We start from the raw sequence: 27,198 nt of genomic DNA, 5'->3' as shown, positions 1-27,198 counted from the left end.
GTGCTTTGATTTGGCTTGTTTGTGATCTGCATAATTTTCTTGTTCAATTTGTTTGGCTTTGGTCTTTTTTCTGCCTTTAACAGCCTCCGATCTCACTGCCCTCTGATGTTTGTTTTTCTTTCGGACGTGGGGGCGTATTAATGCGTAGCCGGGCTTTGCTTGGCCGGACGTGCGTGTGCACCAGTGGTCCGCTCCGCTTCTCCGTAAGTCCTCTGCCTTGACATTGTCAAACTGGCAGGAGATCTTCTACGGCTGTGGTGAACCTCACCATCTGCCACATAATGACTGATCCACCTCCACTTGGCCAAGAAGGAGACAGAAATCATGTCCTCGTGGATGGAAAGTGTCAAGGTGAAATTTATTTAAGGAAGTACGCCCTTGTTACCGTGCGTTAGAGACATTCTGCCTATTTTGTTATACATAATGCGTCGTACTCGCACGCACGGGCAAAAATGTGAGTCTGCGGATCTAAGGATATCTATGGATCTTTATGAGTGTTTGCGACTGTGCAGCTTCTTTGTTGTCCAGAAAGGCGGTGCGTGGATAAGGGGTGTGTCTCCATGTTAGCCCACATTGTTCTGGCCAGAGGAGGAAGCGAGCAGAAGAATGTGGGGATGTATGCAGCTGAAGAGAGGAAACCATATGGGCAACACTGCGCATTTCATGAGAGGGAGGAAGAAGTGGCCTCGAGTTTAATCGGGGCCTGGATAATGCGGACTCCCGCGATGACGGAGAGGCTGGGGAGCAGCACGGCGAGCGCACAGATGCCCCAATTCAGACAAAGCAAAATCAAGACCAAGACCCTCGCAACACTGATGCACAGTGTGGCCCTTGCGCCCTCGAGGACAGCAGGTGATGGGCACCAGCCCTAAACTTTAACAAAGCCGCGATAGTGCTGCTGTACGCGCTCACATCTGTCTTTCTTCATAGGCGACTTCGCAGTCTCTCGGTGTCCGGTGTCACGGAGTAGGCGCCCAGCCAGGGCTGCTGTCCCTAGCGGGGTGAATGGCGGTGGCGATTCTAGGCTCCCACACCTGGACACGGCCCACAAAAATTCCAGCAGCAATTAATTTATATTATTTAAAATAATTTAGTCCATCGGTGTCCCTTCCATGATAATTCGGGGAATGAGGGGCGGGGGTCCTTATAAAAAAGCACATCTCTGACTCAGCTTGATCAGTACTAAACTCTGATTTGTGTCACTGCTAGTGAACTTAGCCAGTGAATTGCACAGTAGAAGTGAGCTGACAGTCGACATATTTTTAATGGTTCACTATAAAGGTGACGGTGACTGACAGCTGGTGCAATCTGCAGATGGTATCATGGTTCATTGTAGTACTGACTTACTTAGTAATACATTTACATTTATTTATTAGATGCTTTTTTTTCTCCAAAGTGACTTCCAATGGATACTATGTAGTGTTACCAGCCCACACACCTTATTCACCAAGGTGATTTACACTGCTAGATACACTACTTACACTGGGTCACTCATCCATACATCAGTGGAACATACACACACTCTCTTGTTCACCCATTGTGTGTGAGTGACACTGAACAGCATGTCTTTGGAGTATGGGAGGAAACCAGAGCACCCAAAGACTTACACTGCTAGATATGCTACTTCCACTGGGTCACTCATCCATACATCAATGGAACAAACACACTCTCTCTGTCACTCACACACCATGGGTGCACCTGAACAGCATGTCTTTGGAGTGTGGGAGGAAACCAGAGCACCCAAAGACTTACACTGCTAGATACACTACTTAAAATGAGTCATTCATCCATACATCAGTGGAACACAGTCTCTCTCTGTTACTCACACACACTATGGGTGTCTCTAGTAATTAGTTACTAGATTAGTTCCATGGAACGGACAGTGAAAGCATTACGTTCGGGGGGGGGATCTAAGGTAAAGAGTTTGACAGAAATGTAAGGGAGTAAAGCTACATCGTTCTTTACAAATGTACCGGAGTAAAAGTGAGAAGCGTCGCTGTCGGAATTTACTCTGAAAACTACAATTTCCACAAGAGTACGAGTAAAATTTCTCTGGAGTAAAAGTAACTTGTTAGTACCTGTCTGAGAGTACAACTGTGCCCCTCCAGGGCCTGGAACCTATTCCCCCACATCTCAGTTCCTTAACCGTTCCTAAACTACAGTACTGCTCTCCTCTCTTCTTGCTCAGTTTGCTGCACCTCTCGTCCATTTTCACTGCCCCCACCCGTCCACCTCACCTGGCTTTTCTCTTTAACTCCAGCCCCTGCGTCTCTCAGTTCCGCGGTGCAGGTCGGGACGTGCGTTGTTATGTCTGCCTTGAATTTCAGAAATTCCCGATGATGCCGGCTTTCGCGCGTGGCGCAGATTGCGATCTGCAGCGCGGCCCGACCGACTCGGAGCCGTTGTTATAATTCCCTGTTTTTCGGGATACCTCGTTTCACTCCATACTAGGTGAGCGCGAGACTTTCCTGCTGCTGGAGATACTTTAGTGTGCCGTGCAGTGATTTTTTCCGGAACGCCATCGGGGTTACACGGCTCAGTTGGCTGCCTTTTTTTCGTACACCTTAAATTATCTTCGCTATTTATTGCTGGCGAACATTTATACAAATCTGTACATTTCTGTACGTTTTCCATCACCTCTATTGACATTCCTTCAAAAACCTTTTTTTGAGTTTTTTTTTTTTTTTTTTTTTCTTTTTTTTGAGAATGTTTGTTCCTGAGCAGTGATAAATATAATAGCAACTTCACCAGCCTCTTAATAACAACAATTATTCTCAGTCATGCTGCTTCAAGGAACCTTTCTGCCGCCGGTAGATTTTTTGCCGCCTTCAAAGTGCTTCCTATCAGAGCAGCACAATGAAGGACACACTTCTTGGGGTAATGATTACAATGTCCAATGACTTCTAGAAACGCTTTCAAGATACCTGACCTTTGCAGCATTACCGTGCTTATGTGTCCAGCGATATGGTGAATAAATTAACTTTTCCAACCCAGCTCAATTTCAGATAATGCAGTCAATAGCAATACGGTTGTTTCCGTCATGATAGTGTTTCGCTTAATAAAGATTTACACGGGGTTGATCATACCCCGCTCACAACACCCAACCTCAGCCTTGGCTCCTGTGTCTCTTACATTTACATTCATTCATTTAGCAGATGCTTTTGTCCAAAGCGACGTAAATCTCAGCAAAAATACAACGTGTGCATTACGTTAAGAGAAAGAGACAGACACGGCTGCAGACGTGTGACTCAACTAAACCTAGTTTGTTACCTACCACTTGCTGCACCGAGGTTCATCGTTCAACTAGGTGCATAAAACACAGGATAGACAAATCCTGATACCCTCCTACCATTTTTTTTATTTATAATATTAAGAAACACAAGCAAGCGAATACAATGCCGGAGTAGTGGCTGAATAAAGGCTTTGTCTGGTGATGCTCATGAAGTTACGGTGCATGAACATTTACATCGTACATGAGCTGGAGAGATCTTGCAGCCTCCCCCCTGTTTTTACTGTAATCTCTGGACATGGCTGCAAAAATTGCTTCTAGTCTGTCACCGTGGTAACACTGCACCGTTTCTCATGAACCCGATGACAGTCCCCCCGTGGAAATGGACTGCTGTCATTTGGGGCTGTCTGATGACTCTCATGAATATGTAGGGTCTGCCCCGACACCCTTCACTCCGTCTTACTCCCCGTGGGTACAGGATGAAAGAGAGGGACAGGTGTATTAATATAGAGGTAATTAGGGGGTAGCCCAGGGAGGGGGTGTTTCGGGGGGAATGGGAAACCAAAGGTTTTGCGCGAGTGAATACAGAGTCCGTTCGCAGTGCCTGTTTTCCGCGATGACGAGGAAGCCGCAAAAAGCAGCAGTTTCACAACACGAATGGGACGCGTCACCCGTTTTATCCGTCCATCTATTGCACACGTGTTCTTGTCTTATGCGTCTATCTGGCCATCAGCCCACTGATGTCAACGCCCAGAGACAAATGTTAAGAACGAGCACGTGCGAATACTTGTTTTGATGCCTTTGTGTGGGATTTCATGCGTGCGTACAGAATTTTTATGTGCAGCAACTCAAAAGGAGAGCGCGGGATTTTATGTAAATGGCATGAATTACAGGCATGACTGGGGATCCCTGTGGTGTTAAAAATGGGATCACTTGCGGGTGTGTAGCTAGGTTAAGGTCAAGACGGGAGTTGATGGGGATGGAGAGGAGGCAGCGTTCCAGGCAGGTACAGCACCTTGAAGACTAGCCGTGGACAGGGGATCGCTCTCTTATGGAAGGCAGGATGAACTGAGCCCATGTCATCACCTGAAGAAGAATTACTACTACACTACTTTTTCACCATTATTATTATTATCCCACACACCTTACACTGGTAGATACACTACTTACACTGGGTCACTCATCCATACATCAGTGGAACACACACACTCTCTCTGTCACTCACACACACTACGGGGGGAATTGAACAGCATGTCTTTGGAGTGTGGGAGGAAACCAGAGCACCCAAAGACTTACACTGCTAGATACACTACTTACACTGGGCCACTCATCCATACATCAGTGGAACACACTCTCTTTGTGTCACTCACACACTAGGGGTGAACATGAACAGCATGTCTTTGGAGTGTGGGAGGAAACCAGAGCACCTGGAGGAAACGCACAGGGAGAGAACATGCGAACTCCACACAGACTGAGCGGGGGGATCGAACCCATGTCCTCTCGCACCACCAGCAGCACTACTCACTGTGCCACCATGCTGCCCGTTTTGACTATAGAAGTTTCATATTCTAATTTGTTTTTCCATAACTAAACACCTAAAAAAAAAAACCTTTTTTTTTTTTTTTTTTTCTTTTCCCCCCCCAAAATTAAAAAACATGACTAACAATGTGCATAAGGCACTTTTATGCAGTGTTGAGTGCCTGCCTTGTTGTGTAAATATTTTGGCTGCACTCATCTTGGTTCTCCAGTTTATCATTTTTCGTTGACCTTCACTCGGTAACACGCTCTTACAACTATGGCTGTCAAAGTAAATCAGTGCGCGCTGTTGTGTCCTGTTCGCGCCCGTGTGTTACGTGTTTATGAGTTGGGAGGTGTGTGTATCAGTGTGTGCCTCTTCACACTTCACTCTGTGAGCTTCATCCAAGAACTGCAAATTAATCCTCTCTAATGGGGGGTCGGAGAGTGTGAGGGGAGGGTGAGGGCGGCCATGCGGGGTATTGGACACTGAAAACTGGGGTGATCCACTACAGCACGTAGGATTTAATCCAGATTTATTCTGTGTTTTTGGATGCAGGTTGTTGATAACATTCTTGGGCAGCGTGTGGCTGCCTTCGCTTTGCCTCACAGGCGTCTGTAGCCAAAGCATGATGATGTCACCACAGAGAGCTGGAGAGAGAGAGGGGCACAAAGTCACACAACGTGCACGAGCAGCAGGGGACGGCGTGAACCGGGAAGATATAAAGAGAAGATTTGCGGAGGGTCTGTCTTCTGGAGTGAAACGGGCTCTACCAGGGAGACGTTTGTGAAGTTGTCGCAACGATCCTTTGCAATCTCAGGGTGCTGTGTCATCGGAAGGACTTTACTGTATCTTTACCCCCCCCTGTTCACCCACGCGGCCTGCTTACCTTCCCGTTAGCACCACGGACGTGGTAAAGTCCTCGCTCGGGCTCGAAAGAGAACGGGAGCCAACCTTCAAGTCCGAGTTTTTTGGAGATGGGAGGGGTTCCGCGGATTTTTAGGGGAGGGCGGGTGCTGCGGGGTGGCAGGTGCGAGGGTGTTTCAGATGTCAGGGCAGTGGAAAGTGCACACACTGACTCTCAGAGTGGGGCCGAGCGCTCATCCATGCACAGCGACCCCCCCCCCCTCCTTCCTCTCGCTCCTTCCTCAGCCAGGATGGCTGGCCAGACTTACTGACCCGTGCGCTTCAGACCTTTGCCCCTACTCTGCCCGCCCTCCCTTTTCCCACTCTGCCCCAGATGCTAAAAAAACACATATTTCCACAAAAAAAAAAAAAAAAAAAAAAGACAGAACACTTATTACATTCACACTGAGCTGCCAGCGTTCTAGAACTCCCACAGTCCGCTTTTTTATCCTCTCTTGGCTCTGCCTCCTCTTCATTATTAGAATTAGGCACACTGCGGTAAAGGGAATTTAATTTTCCGTTCGCTTCCGAACACCTTCAATCCGCCATCCGGTTTTCGAGCTCTGCACAGGTACGCGGTCTGGCTGCGGAGATCTTCCCGCCAAACCGTTATGCCATAAATTCCACCCGTCCTGCTCTCCCTCCTTTGTTTTCCAAGGCAGGTGAAGGGAAGTCACACAACTAGAGGGAAGTGATTTATGGTCCCCCCCCGATCTCTGATCCTGCCAAAACAGTGCGCTTCATTAGGGCTGATGGGATTTTTGTCTAATAGGGCGGTGGGCCAGGTGCCAACAAGGGGGGAGTCGTCGTGTTTGGAGCGGCTCTTCGCCACTGCTGTTGTTCGTGCCGAGGAGGGTCAGCGTCTCCGAGGGCTCAGCTTCACATCTCCATGTCCCGCCGACTGTGATGGTTTCTGCCGAATCGGCCAAGACTCATCCGTGGAAACTGGCCTCCTAGGGTGCCGTGGCCACCGCGGGAGCCTCGTGACGTGTCTCGGTGTGACGGTTTTAGAAACCACAGCTGAGGTTCGGATACTTACTGTCCCTGCTGAGCGGACGGGGGACCCCGTTGCCATAGCAACGAAAGCACCTGAACGGGAGGCTCGGCCGAGAAATAGATCCCCTTTTGTGTGTCCATCTCATTCGTGTCATCAACTTTGGCAACGGGCGATTTTAAGAGTTAGAATGACACGATTTAAAAAGACAGTTAGATGCAATTTAGAAAGAGGAAACCAGCGGGGAATTTGAAGGCCAGCGTGGAAATCCTGAGAACTGGAAGGTAATAAAAATTTTCGAAACGATCCAATCAGGTGAGATTGTTATGAAATAGGGCGAGACGGAGGGTCAGGGGACGTGGAGATGGGAGCAGAGAGACAGATGCAAAATATGCAGATGGACTCTAAATGCAAAGCAGGGCGGACAGTCGGGGGGTGCGAAGTGTGATTGACAGCGTGAGGACGCACCGTCGGAGGTGGAGTGAGGCGGCTGGACGGAGGGCTTCGGGCCGACGCGAATGGACGTAGGCACGCGGCTCCGGGACGCTCCGACAGCGTCCGTGTGAGAAATTCGTTCTCGGAGCGCAGACGTTTTCGGCAAAATAAAACGGCTCTGTGTTTCCGTGCGGCGGACAAGAGCCCCGCTGTCCTCCGCCATACAGAGCCTTTTCATAGAGCGCGAGAGCCTACCGACGCTCTTCCCTCATACATGAATTCATAAAGGCGAAAGGGAAGGGGTGAAACATGGGAATTCGTTTCAGCCCCCACCTCCGACCGTGCTGGGTTTGCCGAAAATATTTTCGCACCGTGCAGTTACTTGCAGATAATTGTGGTCTTGTAGTTGCGCCGTAATTTCGCACGCGGTTTCCGTTGATTTTTTTTTTTTCTTTTTTTTTCCCAAGAGAGTACACACTTGTATAGGAAGCCAATTAAACAAGTGGAGCTGGAATGAATTTAGCTGAAATGAGAGAGCGAATGAAGGAAGGGCGGGGTGTGTGTGTGTGTGTGTGTGTGTGTGTGTGTGTGTGGGAGGTACGGAATGGAGGCTGTGCTCTTCGCCCTAACCCTTTTAGCCAGATTAGCTGCCGTCTTTGTGTCACGGCGACACGGCTCCGCCGTTCGTCTTCTGACTCAGCCCCTCCGCTCCTTGGCTCGCCCGTCCGAGCTCTCGCTCTCGCCAGCCTCCCTCTCCGGCGAAACGGATTCGGTTGCGCAACGGAAGCTCCCGCGCGTTATTAAAGCTTTTCAGAAGTCAGGGCCTTCATGGAGGAGACGAAGAGAGAGCCAAAAGTACACCGCATGCATCCCTCATGCTGCCCCTCATCTCCTCCCCACCGTGTACCAGCCCCCTTGGCTTATAGCTGAGTCGAAACCTCTTTTTGGGCGGCTGACTTTAGCAACATCTCCAAGACGATTGCTTCTCTAAGCAGCGCTTGTCATTTTCTCCCATTACGAGCGCTCATTTGCCAAGGTAGACGGAATAGGCAGATGGGAACTGAATAGATACTCCGAGAGCCCCTTCTGTCTTTGTCTCCAGCACGTTAACCGTCCCTTCTCCACACCTGTGTCCTTTCCCACCAAATTATTTTCTTCCATCTGCGTCTTTTTTTTTTTTTTTCCCCCTCTTCCTGCCCGTTTCTCCTCCGCGTTCGACCATCAACCTTCAGTCTCCCTGCTTTCCGTCTCTCCGTCTCCCGCAGAGCCCACGTTACAATTTCTGTCCCGCTCCGCCTTGTTCTGCTCCCGAGCCCCGAACACCCACTCGCCACCGGTGTCTGTCTATCTCGCATTCATTTTCAGATTCGATTCTGATCAGTGGGGGAAAAAAAAAAAAAGTGGGGGAGCAGCAGAGAACGGGGGCTTAATTTGAGAGCCCGAGGGGAAGAGGCAGAGCGGGAACTCCAGAGAGCTGTCCCCACACATGAAATATTAAACCCCTTCTCATCTCTGCTTCTTTGGTGATGCTCTCTAATTGGAATGGTCTTTCTTCATTTTTGTGCTCAGATATGACTTTTGCAGCCCCTTTACGCTCAGCGTTCAAACCGGGTGCGGAGGCGGAGATTTCGGTCGGTCCGCTCGGTTGCTGTCGAAGGATCTCGGATGTAACGCAGCTGAATTCTCTGCTATAAAATACACACACACACACACTTTCAGAACCGCTTGTCCCACACGGGGTCGCGGGGAACCGGAGCCTACTCGGCAACACAGGGCGTAAGGCCGGAGGGGGAGGGGACACACCCAGGACGGGACGCCACTCCATTGCAAGGCACCCCGAGCGGGACTCGAACCCCAGACCCACCGGAGAGCAGGACCTGGTCCAACCCACTGCACCACCGTGCCCCCCGCTATAAAATACAATTTATTTAATTTTCCCGGCGGTCTGAGGTGGAGATTCAATCGTGACCGCTGGATCCTGACCGACCGTATCTCCGAGAGACGGCGTTCGCTCTCAAAGAGGCCAAAGTACCGCACTTAGAGCACTTAGAATAAAAAACAACTCTATAAATAGGCAGCAGGTTTCTGAATGCGACAGCTGAACATTTAAATTAAGGCCCTGACGTTTTGTGCCGGGTAAAATGAGCGGCTAAATAAATTGTCGGAGAATAAGATACCCAATATATCTCAAAATTATACATAAAATCTATTATTCATAATTTATTTAAGCAGACGTTTTATCTCGAAAGCCTTTAAGCCTTCCACATAATCGTTTGAATCTGTCTGGTAAATTGACTCACGGAGAGAGTTGGTTTTGAAAATACATCTCGTCCCGTTTCCTCATTTTTGTTACTGTCGTCTGCTTTCCAGTCACCGCGAGCGGGTTTTTGCTCCGCGGTCCGTCGTCTCGGTCAGCAGTCGGCCGTCCTCAGCCTCACAGCCTCTGTTTGTGCCTTGCCGGGGCAGGGTTTCCCGGCGCCAGTTTACACACAGGTCGCGCACTCGAACGGGCCTGACCTCTGACCGTGTAGCCAAGACGACCGGATTCGAGAGCAGGAGCGTTTGTGGACTTAAGTGGAGGTTGGAGCCCTGCTGGTTTCTCTCTTCGCGCCGTTTGTGTTCCCCCTCTTCCTTTGTCTGTCTCCGTCTTCATCTTTGCACCAGGGTCCAATAGCTGCGTGCGGAGCAATATTGCAAAAAAAAAAAAAAAGAAAAAAAACACTGAAGGGCTGGGTCTACCTATCTGTCTGGATCTGTTTCTTCCTTTTTTTTTTTTTAAGGAAAATGCTGTGTTAAGTTGTAGTTCTTTATTTTGAGTTTGCACCATTGGTAGAGATCAAATGCTGTATGGGCGCACACACCCCCGTGCCTCGGTCCCATGCTTAAAAGACAAGTGCGCCGTATTTGGGCTTATGTTAATTTCAGTTGGGGGGCACAGCGGTGCAGCGGGTTTGGCCGGGTCCTGCTCTGCGGTGGGTCTGGGGTTCGAGTCCCGCTCGGGGTGCCTTGCAATGGAGTGGCATCCCGTCCTGGGTGTGTCCCCGCCCCCTGCAGCCTTGCGCCCCGTGTTGCCGGGTTAGGCTCCGGTTTGCCGCGACCCCGCTCGGGACAAGCGGTTTGAGCCCGTATGTGCGTGTTCCCCAAACGGGGAACATAATTATCGCATAAACCTCACGACTCTAGTTTGCGTTGATGGAAGCGCAGTAAAACCACCTTTTTACTTTGTCGGCTGTGGGCCGGACGCCGGTCCCTAAGCAGACGTGCTCAGTGGCACCACTGTTAGGTCTTCCACCCGTTTCCTCCGTGCTGTGAGGCTCCACTTTGTGGCCTCCTCATCCCTTTATCGTCCGTATGCGTCCTTCTACCAGCGTAGGCCAAGAGGTACTACACCAGTTATGAGCAGACAATAATAAATCACAGCATATTTATAGTTAATGAGGTTTGCCACTTCACGGCTTGGCTGATTTAAACTTGCCGTTTTCCACAGAGCTCAAAGAATTTGCACTGCATCGCTGATGGCGCGTGGGTCCGGCCATGTGGCTGATGTGACCGGTCGGTTATTCAGACCACACGGACCATAAAGAAAATGCCACCTCATCAAGGGTATTCGTGTTCGACCTCGTCCTGCAGAGAAATTGCTGACCGACTGGTTAAGTTCTGGGACAGTTTTTACGAATGCAGTTCGATGCAGTTCAAACGGTGAATTTGAAAAAAAGGGAGGGGTTGTGTGTGGTTTCCCTCTTTGCCATAATGCTTATTTTCAAAGCAAAGGGGCAGAAAAGCAGGACTGTTGAGCGGAGGCTACCCTCTCACCCGGGCAGTCCACATCTGCTCTTGCCCCTCATGCCAGTCCCAGCCCTTCGCCCCTACCCCCACCACACGCTCTCCTGCTGTTCCTCATTCCGCCCCCTTATCAGTGTTTGCTCCTGTTTCCTCTCTCCGCCTGCTCTCTCTAAGCTCCGGGTCTCCCTGTGCCCTTCCCAGCTCAACCCTCCGAACGGTATTTGATGTCTCCCTCGCTTTTCACTCCCTCTCCCTTCCTCTGTCTCTTTCTCTCCCTCCGTCCACTCCATGAGTTCCCTCTTCCACTCCACGCTCCCGTGGAGCGTGCACGACAGCAGCTGTTGGTCCTGCGCAGCACCTGTTGGTGGCTTATCGCCGGGTGCCGACTGACGGCTGGCCTCGCATGAATCCGCTCCGAGTGCGAGGCTCTGACCCGCCCCGCCTTCCACCGCTAGGGTGCGTCCGGCCTCGTGCCCCCCCACAGACCGTCAGGCTCCTGAACTCCTGCACACAAATGCTCCCGTGCGCATTTCTACTACGCTGTTGGGACGTGCCAGTGCGCACCATTTTGTGCTCATTTCATTTAATTTCATTTATTTTCTTTAGACCTGAATGACGGGGGGTGTGGTGGCGCAGTGGGTTGGACCGGGTCCTGCTCTCCGGTGGGTCTGGGGTTCGAGTCCCGCTTGGGGTGCCTTGCGATGGACTGGCGTCCCGTCCTGGGTGTGTCCCCTCCCCCTCCAGCCTCACGCCCTGCGCTGCTGGCTTAGCGTCCGGCACCAAGCGGTTCCAGACAACGTGAGACATTTAAATGATTTGTTCGGCCCACACTTTTCTCCAAATCATCTTCTACTGTTAAACCACTTGCCGGTGTCACCAAATCGTCTACACTCATTATATATTCACGTGCTTTACCTCACGTACGCATGGGGTGTGCGTTTCAAAAGAACTCGCCGGACAAGAGGTGTTGATGAAACGGGCGGTCCCCGATTTACGATGGGGTTACGTTCCGCGAAATCCATCATAAGTCGAAAATGCACGTAACGGACCTAATACACACCCCTGCGCGGCAGACTGGGAGATGCGGATCGCTGCCGCTGCCGAGCATCGTGGGAGAGCATCGCTCCGCATATCGCTTACCCGGGGGAAAAAAAATCAAAATTTGAAGTACGGTTTCTACGGGATGTCTATCGCCAGCTCACGGTCGTAAGTCGGAGACCACACACACACACACGCACGCACTTTCTGACCCGCTTATCCCATACAGGGTCACAGGGAACCAGAGCCTAACCCAGCAACACAGGGCAGAAGGCTAGAGGTGGAGGGGACACACCCAGGACGGGACGCCAGTCCATCACAAGGCACCCCAAGCGGGACATGAACCCCAGACCCACTGGAGAGGAGGACCCGGTCCAACCCACTGCGCCACCGCACCCCCCTCAGGGACCACCTGTATGTCAAAAATGGAGAGGGGATCGTGTGGGATGGAGATGTCCTTGCCATGGTGTCCCGACTATATAGTTCTCGTATAGAGGGGCACAGATGTGGCTTTCCTGAAAGTGGTGGGGGGGGGGGGTGGTACTCAATGAACATTCAGCACAGGAGGATCTCATGAGTCCCCCCAAGGTGTGGTAACCAATACCTGAGCTGGTTCTCGGTGACATACTGCCGGTGGCGTGAGCTCGGAGGCATGGTCGTAGCCCTCGTTTGCTGTGTGTGGGCTCACACCTCTATGGACTTAATCTGTAGGTCGCTTTCGACAAAAGCGTCCGCTGGTTTAGCGCAAATGCAAATGTGGACGGCAGTACTAGTAGACGCGCAGGAGGCGGGCGGCGTATGCGCGGTCGGTCTCGGTCACGGTCTCCGAAGAGTCGTTTCGCTGCGATTTCCAGCGGTGCGAACCCCCGGCGCGACAAACACGTGCCCCTTTCCGCAGCTTGCCCAACATCCGCTCGATGCCCAGCGGTTCCCGGCGAAAAAGCTTACGAGTCCCTGTTTCCGGGCTGAGCTTCCTGTCAAAAGCCTTTGTTTACTTCGCCCACGGAATAAAGAAAGCAGCCTAATCCGGTTGTGTGCCTGCGGAAAGTGACAGAGACGCTGACCTTGTGTGCCTCTGTTATTGTGCAGTGACAGACAGGTATAAGAGCCCCATTAGAGGCCTTGATGGACCTTTAATGAGTTACGTGCTTTTTCTCGTATGTCCATTAATCAATTTGATTTTGATATCCATCGATTGATATCTTCCGAGTCCACTTCCTTGGAGTCATTGTCGGATGTTTCGTTTGTCCTGAATTTGGAAACAAGGATTGCCGTCGATTCTTTTCCGATTTCCTGAGCAGTCGGTGGAGCACGGAGGGTGGAGAGAGAGAGGAGGGAAACAGGGCACTGTGTGTCTGGTCCTGTAAAGCGGGTCTGGGGCTGGTGGGGAGGGTTCAGGATCAGCGGGTGCCTGCAGCTTGGTCCCGTGGAGATTCGATCCCCGCTCGTTCTGTGTGGAGTTTGCATGTTCTCCCCTTGTCTGTGTGGGTTTCCTGCGGGTGCTCTGGTTTCCTCCCACACTCCAAAGGCATGCTGTTCAGGTTCCCCCATAGTGTGTGAGTGACAGAGAGCGTGTGTCTGTTCCACTGATGTATGGATGAGTGACCCAGTGTAAGTAGCGTATGTAGCAGTGTAAGTCTTTGGGAGCTCTGGTTTCCTCCCACACTCCAAAGACATGCTGTTCAGGTTCCCCCACAGTGTGTGAGTGACAGAGAACGTGTGTTTCACTGATGTATGGATGAGTGACCCATTGTAAGTAGTGTATGTAGCAGTGCAAATCACTGCGGTGAATAAGGTGTGTGCGCTGATAACACTACACAGAGTTCACTGGAAGTCGCTTCGGAGAAAAGTGTCTGCTAAATAAATAAATGTAAACGTGGCCGGTTTTCCCTTAACAGAATAGTTGCTGGGAGGTGATTTAGTTTTTTAAAAAATGTTCCTTGTCAGCTGGTTATGTAAAATGCGACACTGTCCTACAGAGATAAGGTTAGTACATGGAAAATGTAAATGTGGCGAATGGGGCTGACCACCGGAGGGAGGGAGGGTCCATTATGAAAATGTCTATGTGTGTGCGTGAGCGGGCGCGTGCACACGCGCGCGCGTCCGCCTCATGCCACTCATGAATAGTGCATGTGCGTGAGTGCACATGAAAGCCCATCACTCTGTGCACAGTGTGAGAGTCTGTCAGGGTGTCTGCGGGTCGCAGTCGGACCGTCTCGCTCCCATCTGTCCTTCCCCCCCGCTCTCCCTTTCTTCGTAGAAATCCGATTATCTGCCCCGTCGTCGGTTAACGGAACCCCTACCCACCCCTGCTGCGTGATCAGACTGGACGAAGGAACCACTAATTATGCCCTAATTGCCCCTCTCTGTCTCCACAGCTGCTCCTGGGTAAAATGATGGGGAGGGGGTGGGGGGTCATCGATCACTCAGTCACTGACTTCATCGTACGTGGGGCCGGAGAACGAGTGAGAGAGAGAGAGAGGAGATAAGAGAGTTGGTGAGGAATAAGTGTGAGTCAAGAACGCAAACACACACAATGTCTCACGCAGCAATTAATGCTACTCTCCTGTGTGCTCTTCCCGTTCGAGTCCATTATCTCTGCGCTTATGTCAACGGTTGGAGATGCGGCGTTCAGTTAATAGGGCAGTCGTCAATAAGCCAGGGCTTCTTTCTCTGAAACTTTGCTCTCGGCCGCTGCTCAGACTGTACTTTCTCAAAGTCGCTTTTATATTCAAATGCCTCTGGGCCGCCAGCTCGTCTCGTCTCCGGGGATCGGCGGAGCTCTCGAGCGTTTGCGAGGCTGGGTCGTGGGGTATAGTCGGACCAGAACAGCATGTCTTTGGAGTGTGGGAGGAAACCAGAGCACCCAAAGACTTACACTGCTACATACACGATTTACAATGGGTCACTCATCCATACATCAGTGAAACACACCCTCTCTGTCACTCACGACTATGGGGAACCTGAACAACATGTCTTTGGATTGTGGGAGGAAACCAGAGCACCTGGAGGAAACTCACAGGGAGAGAACATGCAAACTCCACACAGACGGTGCAGGGGATCGAACCCATGTTCTCTCGTACCACCCACAAGCTGCACAAACGTCTCACACGCGTGCACAGAGCAGAAAAACCTCCCTCCCTCAGGCGCCGTAAATGTTGCGGGCAATACAGCGTCAAACACCTTGACAAGCTTCTCCGTGGAACTGCTGCAGCCAGGGGTTGCTTACTAACCCCAGTTCTCATTTCTCTGACCCGCTCCGTTCTACCAAAAATATTACCATTATTTATTTGTTTGTTTTTCACAACGATTGCATGCCCAACCCGTTGCACTTCACCGATGATTCTGTCCAAGCCCAGCAGCACTGTAAAATGGACCAGGCTGCGGTCCAGGCGCCGCGTCATCGCAGCAGCTCCGACGTTCATGTTAGTGGCTGTTAGCAGAACTGTCCTCGTTCGACTAAAGCTGCCGCCGTGCCGGTTTCCGGTCCACGGGGCAGAATGTAACGGACTCGGGCTCTACTCAAACATCGGAGAGCTCACGGAGCCGCTCCGCCTGCGATGTTCGCGCTCCTTTGTCGCCTTCGCCGACGAGTGGGATATTCCTCCGGGGGGCCTCTGATCGAGCTCACCTCTGATCTCCTAATGATCCTCCTTTTCTCACCAGTTTCTTTGTTGAAATAATGTTGTGCGGTGTGCTGCTTTGGGAAAAATATTTAAAAAAGACTAACCCGCTGCTGTTAAACTCTTTTCATCCCTCATCCGCGGAAAAAGCGTTAAAAGTGGGCCTTTCGGGCCCGCGAGACGGCACTGTGGGTAACCTAGGGTGCTCTTTGAGGTCGCTGCCCTGCAATTCTTCAGAAATTCAGCAATAGACGTAGGAGGGAAGAGGCGTGGATGCAGGCAGATAATCACGTGCCGGGACTCCTCGCTATCTTTCTGCTGGAGGCGTTTATATTGCTGGAAATGTGTTGGACGGAAACCACTTTGAGCCAAACTTGCCCACCATGTTATGGTTTCGTTTTCCCTGCTCTATCCAGTACAACTTGCACAAATCACAGTTGCTTCATTCCAGAGGTTCATAGAGGTGGGTGCCATAGTGCAGTGGCGCAGTGGGTTGGCCCGGGTCCTGTTTTCCGGTGGGTCCGGGGTTCGAGTCCTGCTGGGAGGTGCCTTGAGATGGACTGGCGTCCCATCCTGGGTGTGTCCCCTCCCCCTCCAGCCTTTCACCCTGTCTTGCTGGGTTAGGCTCTGGGACCTCATATGGGACAAGCAGTTTGAGCTGATGTTCATACAGTGGCCTTACATTTGTTACTGAAGGGTGCAAGAGGGACAACAGTGCTTCTTCTTGGACTTGAACCTGCGATATACTGTGTTCCTAATTCCCTGGACTTGACCTTGTCCAGCCCTGTGCTCAGCAGGGTTGGCGATTTCTTTATTTTCTTTTCTAATCAGTTGGTAGTGTAGTGGTTAGAGCTGCTGCTTTTGGATCCAAAGGTTGCAGGTTCGATGCCCCCCCCCTCTGCTGTACTACCATTGAGCAAGGTACGTACCCTAAATTGTTCCACTAACATTAACCCACTGTATAAATGGGTAAAAAACTGAGTACCTTAACATTGTAAGTTGGAGAAAAGCATCAGATAAATGGAAGATAATTTTTTTTTTTTTTAATCAGCTTTATTTTATTTTATTTTTTAATCTTGAGCATTCTCTGTAACTCTAAATGTTTATTTTACGGCAATGTTGTTTTCTTCCTGAAAATGGTGTATCTACGAGTGACCCATTGTAAGTAGTGTATCTAGCAGCGTAAGTCTTTGAGTGCTCTGGTTTCCTCCCACACTCCAAAGGCATGCTGTTCAGGTTCCCCCATAGTGTGTGAGTGACAGAGAGAGTGTGTTCCACTGATGTATGGGTGAGTGACCCAGTGTAAGTAGTGTATATAGCAGTGTGAGTCTTTGGGTGCTCTGGTTTCCTCCCACACTCCAAAGACATGCTGTCCAGGTTCCCCATAGTGCGTGAGTGACAGAGAGAGTGTGTTCCACTGATGTATGGGTGAGTGACCCAGTGTAAGTAGTGTATCTAGCAGTGTAAGTCCCCATGGTGAATAAGGTGTGTGGGCAAATAACATTACGCAGAGTTCATTGGAAGTTCATTCTTTGTTCATTGCTTTGGAGAAAAGCGTCTGCTGAATGAATAAACGTAAAATAAATGTAGTGTAAATGTGAAATGCTTAAAATTGTAAAATTTTAATAGTTAACAAGAATGTCGCTGATGCAGATTCCATGGCTGCCGTCAACCAGCTTCTTTCTGCTGCCGCATGTGTCTTTAGGGCACATGGATCTATCCAGTGTAACCTTAGGAACGGGTTTGGCGCAGAAAATGCTGCAAAGCTTGTGTTTCTCTTCAAGGCCCAGAACAAAAACCCTGAGCTGGGTGAGCCATAAGTAACCCATACTTCCAGTAAAACTACTGATGTCTGTAAATGAAAGACTACGATATCATTATCCAAACTTTGCACGTCATTTTTTTTTTACGTTTTTTGATTTTTATAACCTATTATAATCTGACGTGTATCAAACACCGTGGTTTGATTATCCTTCAAATTCTTCTCGACGTTACCAAATAAACCTTCTAAGATTTGACGAAAAATAAATATACTGAAAAAATCAGTAAAGAATGTAAAAAAAAAAAAAAAAAAAATTTCAATCATGATTTAAATCGATGATTCAAATTGGTGTGAGGTTTATTGTTCATAGCACCTGCTACCTGAGTCTTCAGTCTATGCTGCAGGGTAATAGTCCTCTCTCTGTGTGTGTGTGTGTGTGTGTAACAGATTATGCCAATTAGCAGACCAGTAAGCTTTGGGGCTTCAGCTTCCTTATGACACACAGGACAGGTGCTGTGTGCTCTCCTGCGTATGAAGAGCATGTTCCAACGAGAAGATGTATATCTCCATCCTATCTATGTGTTCCTAAGCTGTCTGAGCTAAGGCTCTAAGGGTTTTCAGCCCATTAATTCTACCCCTGCCCCTTTGTCTTTCTCTCCCAGCAGGCAGCTGGGCGGCCATGACTGTGACGGTGACGCCAAAAGTGGAGGTCATTAAGGGGGAGAGCGTCACCCTGCCCTGCCACTTCGCAGCGCCCTCGCTCCTCGGCAACAGCATCGTCGAGTGGTTTATTGTGAGTTCCCTGTCCCCTGTGTGCGTGTGTGTGTGTGTGTGTGTGTGTGTGTGTGTGTGTGTGTGTGTGTGTGTGTGTGCGCTTCCTCCGGGGCATCATCTGAACCTTTTGAAAGAGCCTCTCTCTCTATTATTCCCTTTCTCGCGCTCCTTGTCCGAGCAGCTTTACCCGAACCGCCGTAGTGTTGCCCGAAAGAAACTAAGCAACAACCATAAAAAATAACTGAAATGCGATAAATTCGGCTTAATTCGGTCTATTTTTATGTAGCGTTCTTCTCAACAGCGTGACGCAGAGCAGAGATTAAGTTACTGGGAATGATCCGGTGAGACACTGGTATAAATAGCAGGTAGTTGATATAATGTATACCAGCTGGCAACTGAGGAGAGGAAAACAAAAGAGTTTAAAAAAAAAAAAAGCTCTGAGGCTCAAAGTACCAGCGTCTTCACGCCGCTCCTGGGCGTACTAATGTGGTGAAAGGGCTCCTCTTTGGATATCCATAGTACAAAAAACACCCGTCCAAAACTGAGCTAGTGTCTACGGCAACTAATTTGGGTGTCCATGCCCAAGGTTAACCCTTCCCGAACCGCCGGAACACCTAGTTACCCTTGTTAGTCTAATGTAACTGAGAGTAAGGAGGAAAGGAAAACGACGAGTTGATGAGTTGCAATTATTTGACATCATAATGACATCGTGGTTCTTCCGCTTCTTTTTCCCTGTGTCTCTCAGGATGAGGGTGGCTCGAGGAAGCGGGTAGCTTTCAGAACCCTGTCGGACGGCCGTTGGGCCGTCGATCACGGCACCCAGCTCTCTGGACGGGCGTCCATAGGGCAGGACAACGCTCTCGTCATCAACCCCGTGCACGTCGGCGATGACCGGCGCTTCCATTGCCAGGTGACGGCGGGGCCCTCCGGAGCCGGCGAGGCCACCACAGAGCTTAAAGTCTTCTGTAAGTCCGACTGCCGTGCCGGCGCTAGCTGTTCAGTGTTAGTGTCCGTCCCCAGCGAACGAATGGAAACGAGGCTGCGTTCGATAAAATTGATAATTACGGATCACCTAAACATCAGCTTACAAGAGCACTTGTTTTATTTTTCTCTTGATGAAATTTCTTATGTGGGGGATGTGCAGTGGTGCAGTGGGTTGGACTAGGTCCTGCTCTCCGGTGGGTCTGGGGTTCGAGTCCCGCTTGGGGTGCCTTGTGATGGACTGGCATCCCGCCCTGGGTGTGTCCCCTCCCCCTCCGGCCTTACGCCCTGAGTTGCCGGGTTAGGCTCTGTGACCCCATATGGGACAAGTGGTTCAGACAGTGTGTGTGTGTGACTTTCCATGAAGATTGCATTTGGCAAAGCTGCCCTCGATAATACAGTTGCAGCTGCCACTCTAGGGTCCTCCAGGGAATCCTTTTTGATTAATGATAATGGATATTCTGAATGACCCAGATCGCGTGTTTTGTGTTCGTTTGCCTCCCCCAATTCTAGTTACGTTTTGTTCCGTATGAACCGTGTGCAATCATGCGTGCGATTTGTTTGCCATGACGACTCCCTGTTCGTGTGTGTGTGTGTGTGTGTGTGCGTGTGTGTGTGTGTGCGTGCGAGAGAGAGAGAGAGATTTATGTCATGAGGGATAGCCCAAGACTGAGGAAGACCTAATGGAAATTCTGCTTCCACATCACTATACGTGTCATTGTGACACTGTGTAAAAACAAGCACTCGCCTTGAAATAAAGCAAATGAGACTACTGGGCAGGGGGCGTGGTGGCACAGCGGCGCAGCGGGCTTGGCCGGGTCCTGCTCTCTGGTGGGTCTGGGTTCGAGTCCTGCTTGGAGTGCCTTGCAATGGAGTGGCGTCCCATCCTGGGTGTGTCCCCTTGCGCCCTGTGTTGCCGGGTTAGGCTCCGGCTTGCCGTGACCCCACTTGGGACAAGCAGTTTCAGACAGTGTGTGTGTGTGTGTGTGTGTGTGTGTGTGTGTGTGTGTGTGTGTGTGTGTGTGTGTGTGTGTGTGTGTGTGTGTGTTGTGTGCTGGGCGCTTACAGCAGCAGACTTAACAAGCCTCGGATTAGAGGTTTGTCCATAAACAGTGTTATCACCCCGCTTCGACAATAGTCACAGCGCCCTTCCAACGCCCTCCCAGCTCTGTCTCCACGTCCAACCGCGAATCCCACCCTCTCGTCCGACCTTCTCTCGGTGACCTTCGCTGTGATTGTTGACACCGAATACTTCTCCCTTTTTAATACGAAACGCCCTGCTCCGGTAAACTGGTCAAACAGGGCAGACGGAGCAAGGGAAGGAGAGCACGGAGAGCTGAGATTTGGAAGACATTGCGAATGTTATTTAAGGGAGGCTGTTAAAATTTACACGCCGACGACAGCTGGGGACGGTGGCATTTTGACCACGCACGTGAGGGGAAAAAAGTGTTTAAAAAAAAAAGTGAAAATTCTCTGGCCTTCGGCCATATCTCTGCACTCCACCAGGTTCACCCACGTAAATAACACTCACAGAGGTATTTATACTAATAATAACGGCAATTGAGACTGGGCTTATTTTGCGTGTCCCAGTTTGCACATATATTACCTGTGAGCTTCTCTTTGGGGGGTGTGGTGGTACAGTGGGCTGGACCGGGTTCTGCTTTCCGGTGGGTCTGGGGTTCGAATCCCGCTTGGGGTGCCTTGCGATGGACCGATGTCCTGTCCTGGGTGTGTCCCCTCCCCCTCCAGCCTTATGTGCTGGGTTAGGCTCTGGTTCCCCGCAACCCTGTGTGGGACAAGTGGTTCAGAAGTGTGTGTGTTTGCACATTAATGTGTGTACAGGTAAATATGGGGTGTGAATGTGTTGAATGTAAAGGCGCCACCCCTTTTCTCAAGTTTGTACGAACAGGTCAGATGCTTTTCTTGTTACCGGAGCTGTAACTGATTTCGTATTTAAAATCCTGTTTCTTTATGAGCGTTCTGCAGCGTTGATGGTTTCTGACCTGCTTCCCTCGCCGTTTCTCTCAACAGTTCCACCGGAGAAGCCAGTGGTAACCGCCTCCAATCAGGTTCTTTCTGTCCTGGGGGACACCAGGTCTGAGGTGAGTGTGTGTGTGTGTGTGCGGTGCCCTGAGCGAGTCGTGTTTATGATGCGCATCCGGCATTTCAAAGTCTGGTGGGCTGAGAATTCAGTTTTGTATAGATCATCCAGAGTTTTCCACCAGGTGGGTAACAGAGTATCAGGTTATAGGCGTGAGGTTTGCACATAATGTGGGACAGGAACTGTGTATCAAGACAAAACAAATGCAAACACACACCACTTATCCGACGCGGGGGTCGGGGGGGGGAGCCGGAGCCTAACCCGGCAACACGGGGCGCAAGGCTGGAGGGAGAGGGGAAACACCCAGGATGGGACGCCAGTCCATCACAAGGCACCCCAAGCGGGACTTGAACCCCAGACCCCCCCCAGAGAGCAGGACCTGGTCAAACCCACTGCACCACCACACCAGCGCACCCACTGCCCCAATTTGGCCTCTTAACGCCAACATTAAATATGCGATTGAAACCAAACAAAAAAATATGAAATGAAGGACAATGCCTCTCCAGACGTGCTCGCATTCCTTCTAGAAGAGGCATCATTATCGCCCCCCCCCCCCCCCCCCCCCCTTTCCAACACGGTCTCCTTGAGTCTCGGCCGGGCTGATCAAACAGTCCCGTAATCGTCAGAGCACCCAGCTGGGTGTCGTTCCTCCGCAAATATTCTCAGAGAGCAGAATCAAGGAGCGACCCGGTCGAGAAAACCTGCAAAGCCCTCTATCTTTGTTTTCCCCCCGGCGGGTCGACGACGCTTCGAAAGCGTGGGACGGAGCCACAGCAGCGCCGTAGACTTTAAGCCTCACTTGCTTTCTCTCCGTCAGGCTGGTCAGTGTATCAGTAGGAATGGCTTTCCAATGCCGCGCCTCATCTGGTACAAGAACTCCATGCCCCTCCCGGAGGTTAAGGACCCCAAAGAGAGTGAGAACAGCATTTTTATCATACCCCGATACCGGATTTCTCAACACATTCCAAGCGCTTTATCGAGAAATTGCTCGGCAGTGCAACGGCTCGCCTTTGTGTCCATCTCCCTTTGGCTTGTCATCTTCTTCTCTCCCGCCCCGTTTGTGTGCTTATCCTCTTTCCTGCAGAGATGTACATGATGCAAAGTCAAGTGAAGGAAGCGTCAGGACTCTACACGGTGACCAGCACGCTGTATCTGCAGCCCACCAAGGAAGATCGTAATGCAGAGTTCCGGTGCACGGTGGAGTACCAAATGCCCAAGGACCGCATTGACAAGCTGGACTCCGACTCCTTCTCTCTCACGCTGCACTGTGAGCTTTGCCTCGTCTCGGAATGATCGGTGCTGGCAAACATCACAAAAATGATTCCCCCCCCCCGGCCCTCCAATATGCTCACGCAGCTCATTCAAAACTCGAGAGAATGTGGGTTTGATCCTCACTCAGTCTGTGGAGTCTGCATGTTCTCCCTGTGTCTGTGAGTTTCCTCTGGGTGCTCTGGTTTCCTCCCACAGTCCAAGGACATGCTGGTCAGGTTCCCCCATTGTGTGTGTGTGTGTGTTCCACTGATGTATGGATGAGTGACCCAGTGTAAGTAGTGCATCTAGCAGTGTAAGTCTTTGGGTGCTCTGGTTTCCTCCCACACTCCAAAGACATGCTGTTCTGGTTCACCCATAGTGTGTGAGTGTTGCAGAGAGAGTGGGTTCCACTGATGTATGGATGAGTGACCCATTGTAAATAGCGTATGTAGCAGTGTAAGTCTTTGGACGCTCTGGTTTCCTCCCACACTCCAAAGACATGCTCTTCAGGTTCCTCATAGTGTGTGAGTGACAGAGTGAGTGTGTTCCACTGATGTATGGATGAGTGACCCAGTGTAAGTAGTGTGTCTGTAGCAGTGTAAATCACCTTGGTGAATAAGGTATGTGGGCTGATAACACTACATAGTATCCATTGGAAGTCACTTTGGAGAAAAGCATCTGCTAAGTGAATTAATGTAAATGCTAGATAATACCCCACCCACCAGTTTGTGTGCTCCTGATCATGTTTTTCATCTCATAAGATCCCACCGAGCATGTGACCTTCTCGCTGGAGACAACAGGCCCAATCAAAGAGGGTGATGAAGTGAAGATGAAATGCGAGGGTGACGGAAACCCTCAACCTCCGCTCGATTTTTCCTTCATTAATAAGGAGGTGAGAGATGGCGCCAAGTCCGTGGCATTCACCCAGCATGCTGCACCCATTGAGAGAATCACAATTTCAAACATCAGGAAAAAAACATTCCTTTGAGACCCTCTCATGTCCAAAGCAAGCGTCCTCGGTTTTGCCTCGTTAACTCACGCTTAATCTCCGCCCTTGTTTTTAAGGGAGAAGAGTACCCCAAAGAAGGTCTCGAAGGAGTGCTGACCTTGCATTCCGCAACCCGGGCCGACAGCGGCACGTACCGATGCGAAGCGCTGGACGTTGACTTCTTGCAAGAGGGCCTTTTCCAAGAGCTCGAGCTCTTCGTTCACTGTGAGTTTTTGGTCTCTGGAACGTTTGCACGCATCTCCTAGCGGGGCGCTTCGGTGTATATTAACCAATCCCCGTTAAATATTGAGTAAACTGCAAATGAGGGAGTATGGATGAAACTCCGAAACACCTCGCTGGCGCTGTTACGAAGCGGTGCGGTGCACCGCTTTACCGTCCCTTGTGGTTTTTTTCTCTTCACGCGCCGTCTCTCCATTTCCCCATGCCGTACTGCGTCGTAGACCTGGAGCCAGTGAAGATCACCCCCGCCGGTCCCGTCAACGTATTCCTCGGGGAAAAGGTGGAGCTGCGCTGTAAGACCAAGGGCACGGACAAGCACACCATGCAGTGGAAGAAGGCGAGTTCCTCCCGGGCAGCGTGCTCTGAGGATTTACCCACGTGGGCTAGCGAGGATGTCGTGTCTTCGTGTCGTCCCGGGGCTGCCGGTGGGCGCCGATGGGTTCTTGGGTCGATCGTGTCGCACTATGCGGTTATAGATCGTGGAGAACGTTTCGTGCTGGGGAACCGCTGTGCATCACGCATACAGACGGACAAACTCGCTCAAGCGTGCAAGAACAGCAGGTGTGTGTCTTCTGAATGTGAGATGACGGTGCCCTTGTGACAATGGTTGTGGTCGTGTGGCTCCATAACAGGGTGCGACCACGCTGTCCAAGACCGAAGTGTTGACTGTGGCCTCGGTGTCATACTCAGACACTGGAGTATATTCCTGCGTGAGCACTGTGCCCACTGTTCCTGGCCTCCACGCCCAAGGCAACGTGACCGTCACAGTCTCTGGTAAGCAGCCTCTTGCGCCATGCTGCCATGGTAACCGCGGAGCTAAAACCGCGTTGCACTACAGCAATGATCTCTCCCTAGATGTCGACAATAACAAAAGCAACGTGTACTGACCAGCTACAGCTGTAATTCTTCAGTGTCTCTTGCCACTTAATATAGATTATAAAAGTTTTTGAAATGCGGTTCACATGCAGCGTACAAATACACACGTCAGGTGTTTAAACTGTTGAATCCTATTGGGTGGTGGAGTGAGTAGCGCTGATGTCTCCCAGTGCCTGTGTGGTGTGAGAGGATATGGGTTCAATCCCTGCTCAGTCTGTGTGGAGTTTGCATATGCTTCACATGTCTGTGTGGGTTTCCTCTAGGTGCTCTGGTTTCCTCCCACAGTCCAAAGACATGCTGTTTAGATTCCCCCACAGTGTATGAGAGAGAGTGTGTGTTCCACTGATGTATGGATAAGTGACTTGGTATAAGCCTTAGGGTGCTCTGGTTTCCTCCCACACTCCAAAGACATGCCGTTCAGGTTCCACTGATGTATGGATGAGTGACCCAGTGTAAGTCACCACGGTGAATAAGGTGTGTGGGCTGAAAACACTACATAGAGTTCATTGGAAGTAACTTTAGAGAAAAGCATCTGCTAAGTAACTGTATGAGTATGTTGCTGTTGACTGTGAGATGAGATACCAAGAGTGACCGTGTGGCTCTCAGGCTCTGCTCTGTTGGTTGTTGGAACTGTGCTCTGCTACAGGTTCTCCTTGGGTCTCCTTTTAGTTGCCACATTGCATGAGCACTAGGGGTAGTGACGTAGTTAGAGCTACTGCCTTTGGATCCAAAGGTTGCAGGTTTGATCCGTCCGTTTGGCTGTGGTACCCTTGAGCACGGTACTTACCTGTAAAATTACCCAGCTGTAGGAGGGGGGTGAATAATTGTAAGTTACTTTGAAGAAAAGTGTCACCTAAATGAACGAATGTTACGTTCAACTCTCCTCCTTGTGGTGTCATCTTCTGCCGTCACTATACTGAATGGTCTGTGCCAAGCTTTCCAAATTTAGAGCTTCAAGCGCTGCTCTGCCTGCATCCTGTAGATCAAGTCTTGTTAGTTGCGAGGTGAAGTTGCATCTCTGCAGTAGTGGTGTGGTCGGGGACAGACTTTGCTGAGTGGGATGTGCGTTTAACCAGTGTCTCAGTTTAGCTGTTAAAATTTTTTTTTTTTTTAAACTAAAATCGAACAACGAAAAAACTTCATGTGGGGCTGACGGTGAACAATCATCCACGTCCCATTTCTGGCTTTTGCATCTTCTGGCGTGTCGTCCTTCAGCTGCCCTGTGGAGGTTCGGGGGGGGGGGGGGGGGGCCGTAGCACCGAGCCTCGAGTTTCCGCTTGGGCTCTTAAAGCCTCTGCAGGAAGGGGAAGGCATCCGAGCCTGGGCGGTTCCGAAACACCGGTCGACGCGAGGCGCGTCCGAGATGTTCTGAAGACTGGGACTGACTCGAGTGCTCTTACCGCCCGATGCACTGAAATGCTCTTCTCACCATCCTTTTCACCACCTTGCCCTGCCAGGGAAGCCCATGATCGCCACGCCCAGCGAAGCTAAAGTGCAGAAACTAGGCGACGCGGTGACCCTCTCCTGCTCTGCCCAGGGTCACCCGGCCCCGCAGTTCTCCTGGACATCATCAGGAAAAGAGGTGCCGCGAGCTCTCCGTCCACCCGCCTCCCCCAAGAGCCTCCGACGCCTTGCGGTCATGCTGCGTGAGATCAGCCATCCCCAGCCTGCTGACGAGTTCCTCCACCTCCCTTTCTTCCAGGCGGTGACCGTACTCGAGAATAAAGTGATCAGCAAGCTGACGGTGGAGGCCACGGAATCCATCCTGAAAAACGGCGTCGCCTGCGAGGTGGCCAACGAGCACGGACAAGACTCCAAGCTCTTCAGAGTTGTCCTCAGCTCAGGTTTGGGGATGTTTGCCCTCCTCTGCCTTACTTTCGCTCCTCCTCCAAACAGCCTCCTAAACGATGCTCTTCTGACCGCAGGGGGTTCCGAAAACGGCGAGTCCCCAGACACCAGCGACGCCGACAGAGGTAGACGCCTCTCTGTCTTTTCCCTCCTTCCTCTGTCATTCTCAGCACTGTGTTTTTTACATAATGTACATCGTTCCTGAGAACCTATGCATATTGTATATTGTTTATTGCATATTATTACTGAGCACTGAAAATTGTATATTGTATAGCGAGCGTAACGATACGACGTTGGCTGTCCTCGTCCGATATTTTGTGGACGGCACGGTCTTCCCTCCGGGGGCAATAAAGATTTCTGTTCTGTTCTATCCCGAGCTCTTCTCCTCTCTTCTTTTCCCGAGTGTGTCGTCCCTTATTCTTGCGTGGCGTCCTTTTCTTCCTCTTTTGCTTCTCTGGTTTCTTTCGAACGCCGGCGGTAACGTTGATCCGCCCAACGTCACGCTCAACTGCTTTCTGTCTTGGTCGTTGTTCTCCGTGTATATGTGTGTGTGTGTAACCCTGCTCGATTCGGGCTGTCTGCGGGAGGTGGCTTGGCTCTGTTGGGGACTGTCGCGCACGTTTTCAATCACACTCAAGCATCCTTTTCTCTTGATATGCTGCTCAAAGGAAACCCTGTGCTTAAAACAGGTCTGTACCGATCCCGCTGTGTGTTCGTGTGTACAAGTGAGTCCCCGTGAATCCCCGCTTGCGTTCCACGTTGTGCTCGTGCTCCCGTGCGCCTCCGTATTCGTCCGTGGTCTGTTTATAGACGGCTGTCATCGTCTACGTCTTTTTCTCGTCCTTCTCCTCTG

The 27,198-nt window shown here is 50.7% G+C and overlaps 1 protein-coding gene across 1 annotated transcript in view; it reads left to right on the top strand.

The window, feature by feature from the left end:
• The window catches only part of bcam (basal cell adhesion molecule (Lutheran blood group)), a 38,955-nt gene that overhangs the window by 10,300 nt on the left and 1,457 nt on the right, over window positions 1-27,198 (top strand). Inside the window, exons 2-14 of the mRNA XM_018732254.2 lie at window positions 17,949-18,079; window positions 18,806-19,025; window positions 21,073-21,143; window positions 21,960-22,056; window positions 22,227-22,409; window positions 23,155-23,285; window positions 23,459-23,606; window positions 23,843-23,958; window positions 24,254-24,395; window positions 25,955-26,079; window positions 26,200-26,341; window positions 26,423-26,470; window positions 27,014-27,034. Coding sequence (XP_018587770.2) covers window positions 17,949-18,079; window positions 18,806-19,025; window positions 21,073-21,143; window positions 21,960-22,056; window positions 22,227-22,409; window positions 23,155-23,285; window positions 23,459-23,606; window positions 23,843-23,958; window positions 24,254-24,395; window positions 25,955-26,079; window positions 26,200-26,341; window positions 26,423-26,470; window positions 27,014-27,034 — 1,575 coding nt within the window. The remainder of the gene's footprint in view (window positions 1-17,948; window positions 18,080-18,805; window positions 19,026-21,072; window positions 21,144-21,959; window positions 22,057-22,226; window positions 22,410-23,154; window positions 23,286-23,458; window positions 23,607-23,842; window positions 23,959-24,253; window positions 24,396-25,954; window positions 26,080-26,199; window positions 26,342-26,422; window positions 26,471-27,013; window positions 27,035-27,198) is intronic.

The sequence above is a fragment of the Scleropages formosus genome, chromosome 18 (genome assembly GCF_900964775.1).
Source record: "Scleropages formosus chromosome 18, fSclFor1.1, whole genome shotgun sequence".
Classification (NCBI taxonomy): Eukaryota; Metazoa; Chordata; class Actinopteri; order Osteoglossiformes; family Osteoglossidae; genus Scleropages; species Scleropages formosus.
This window is presented reverse-complemented; position numbering and strand designations above follow the sequence as displayed.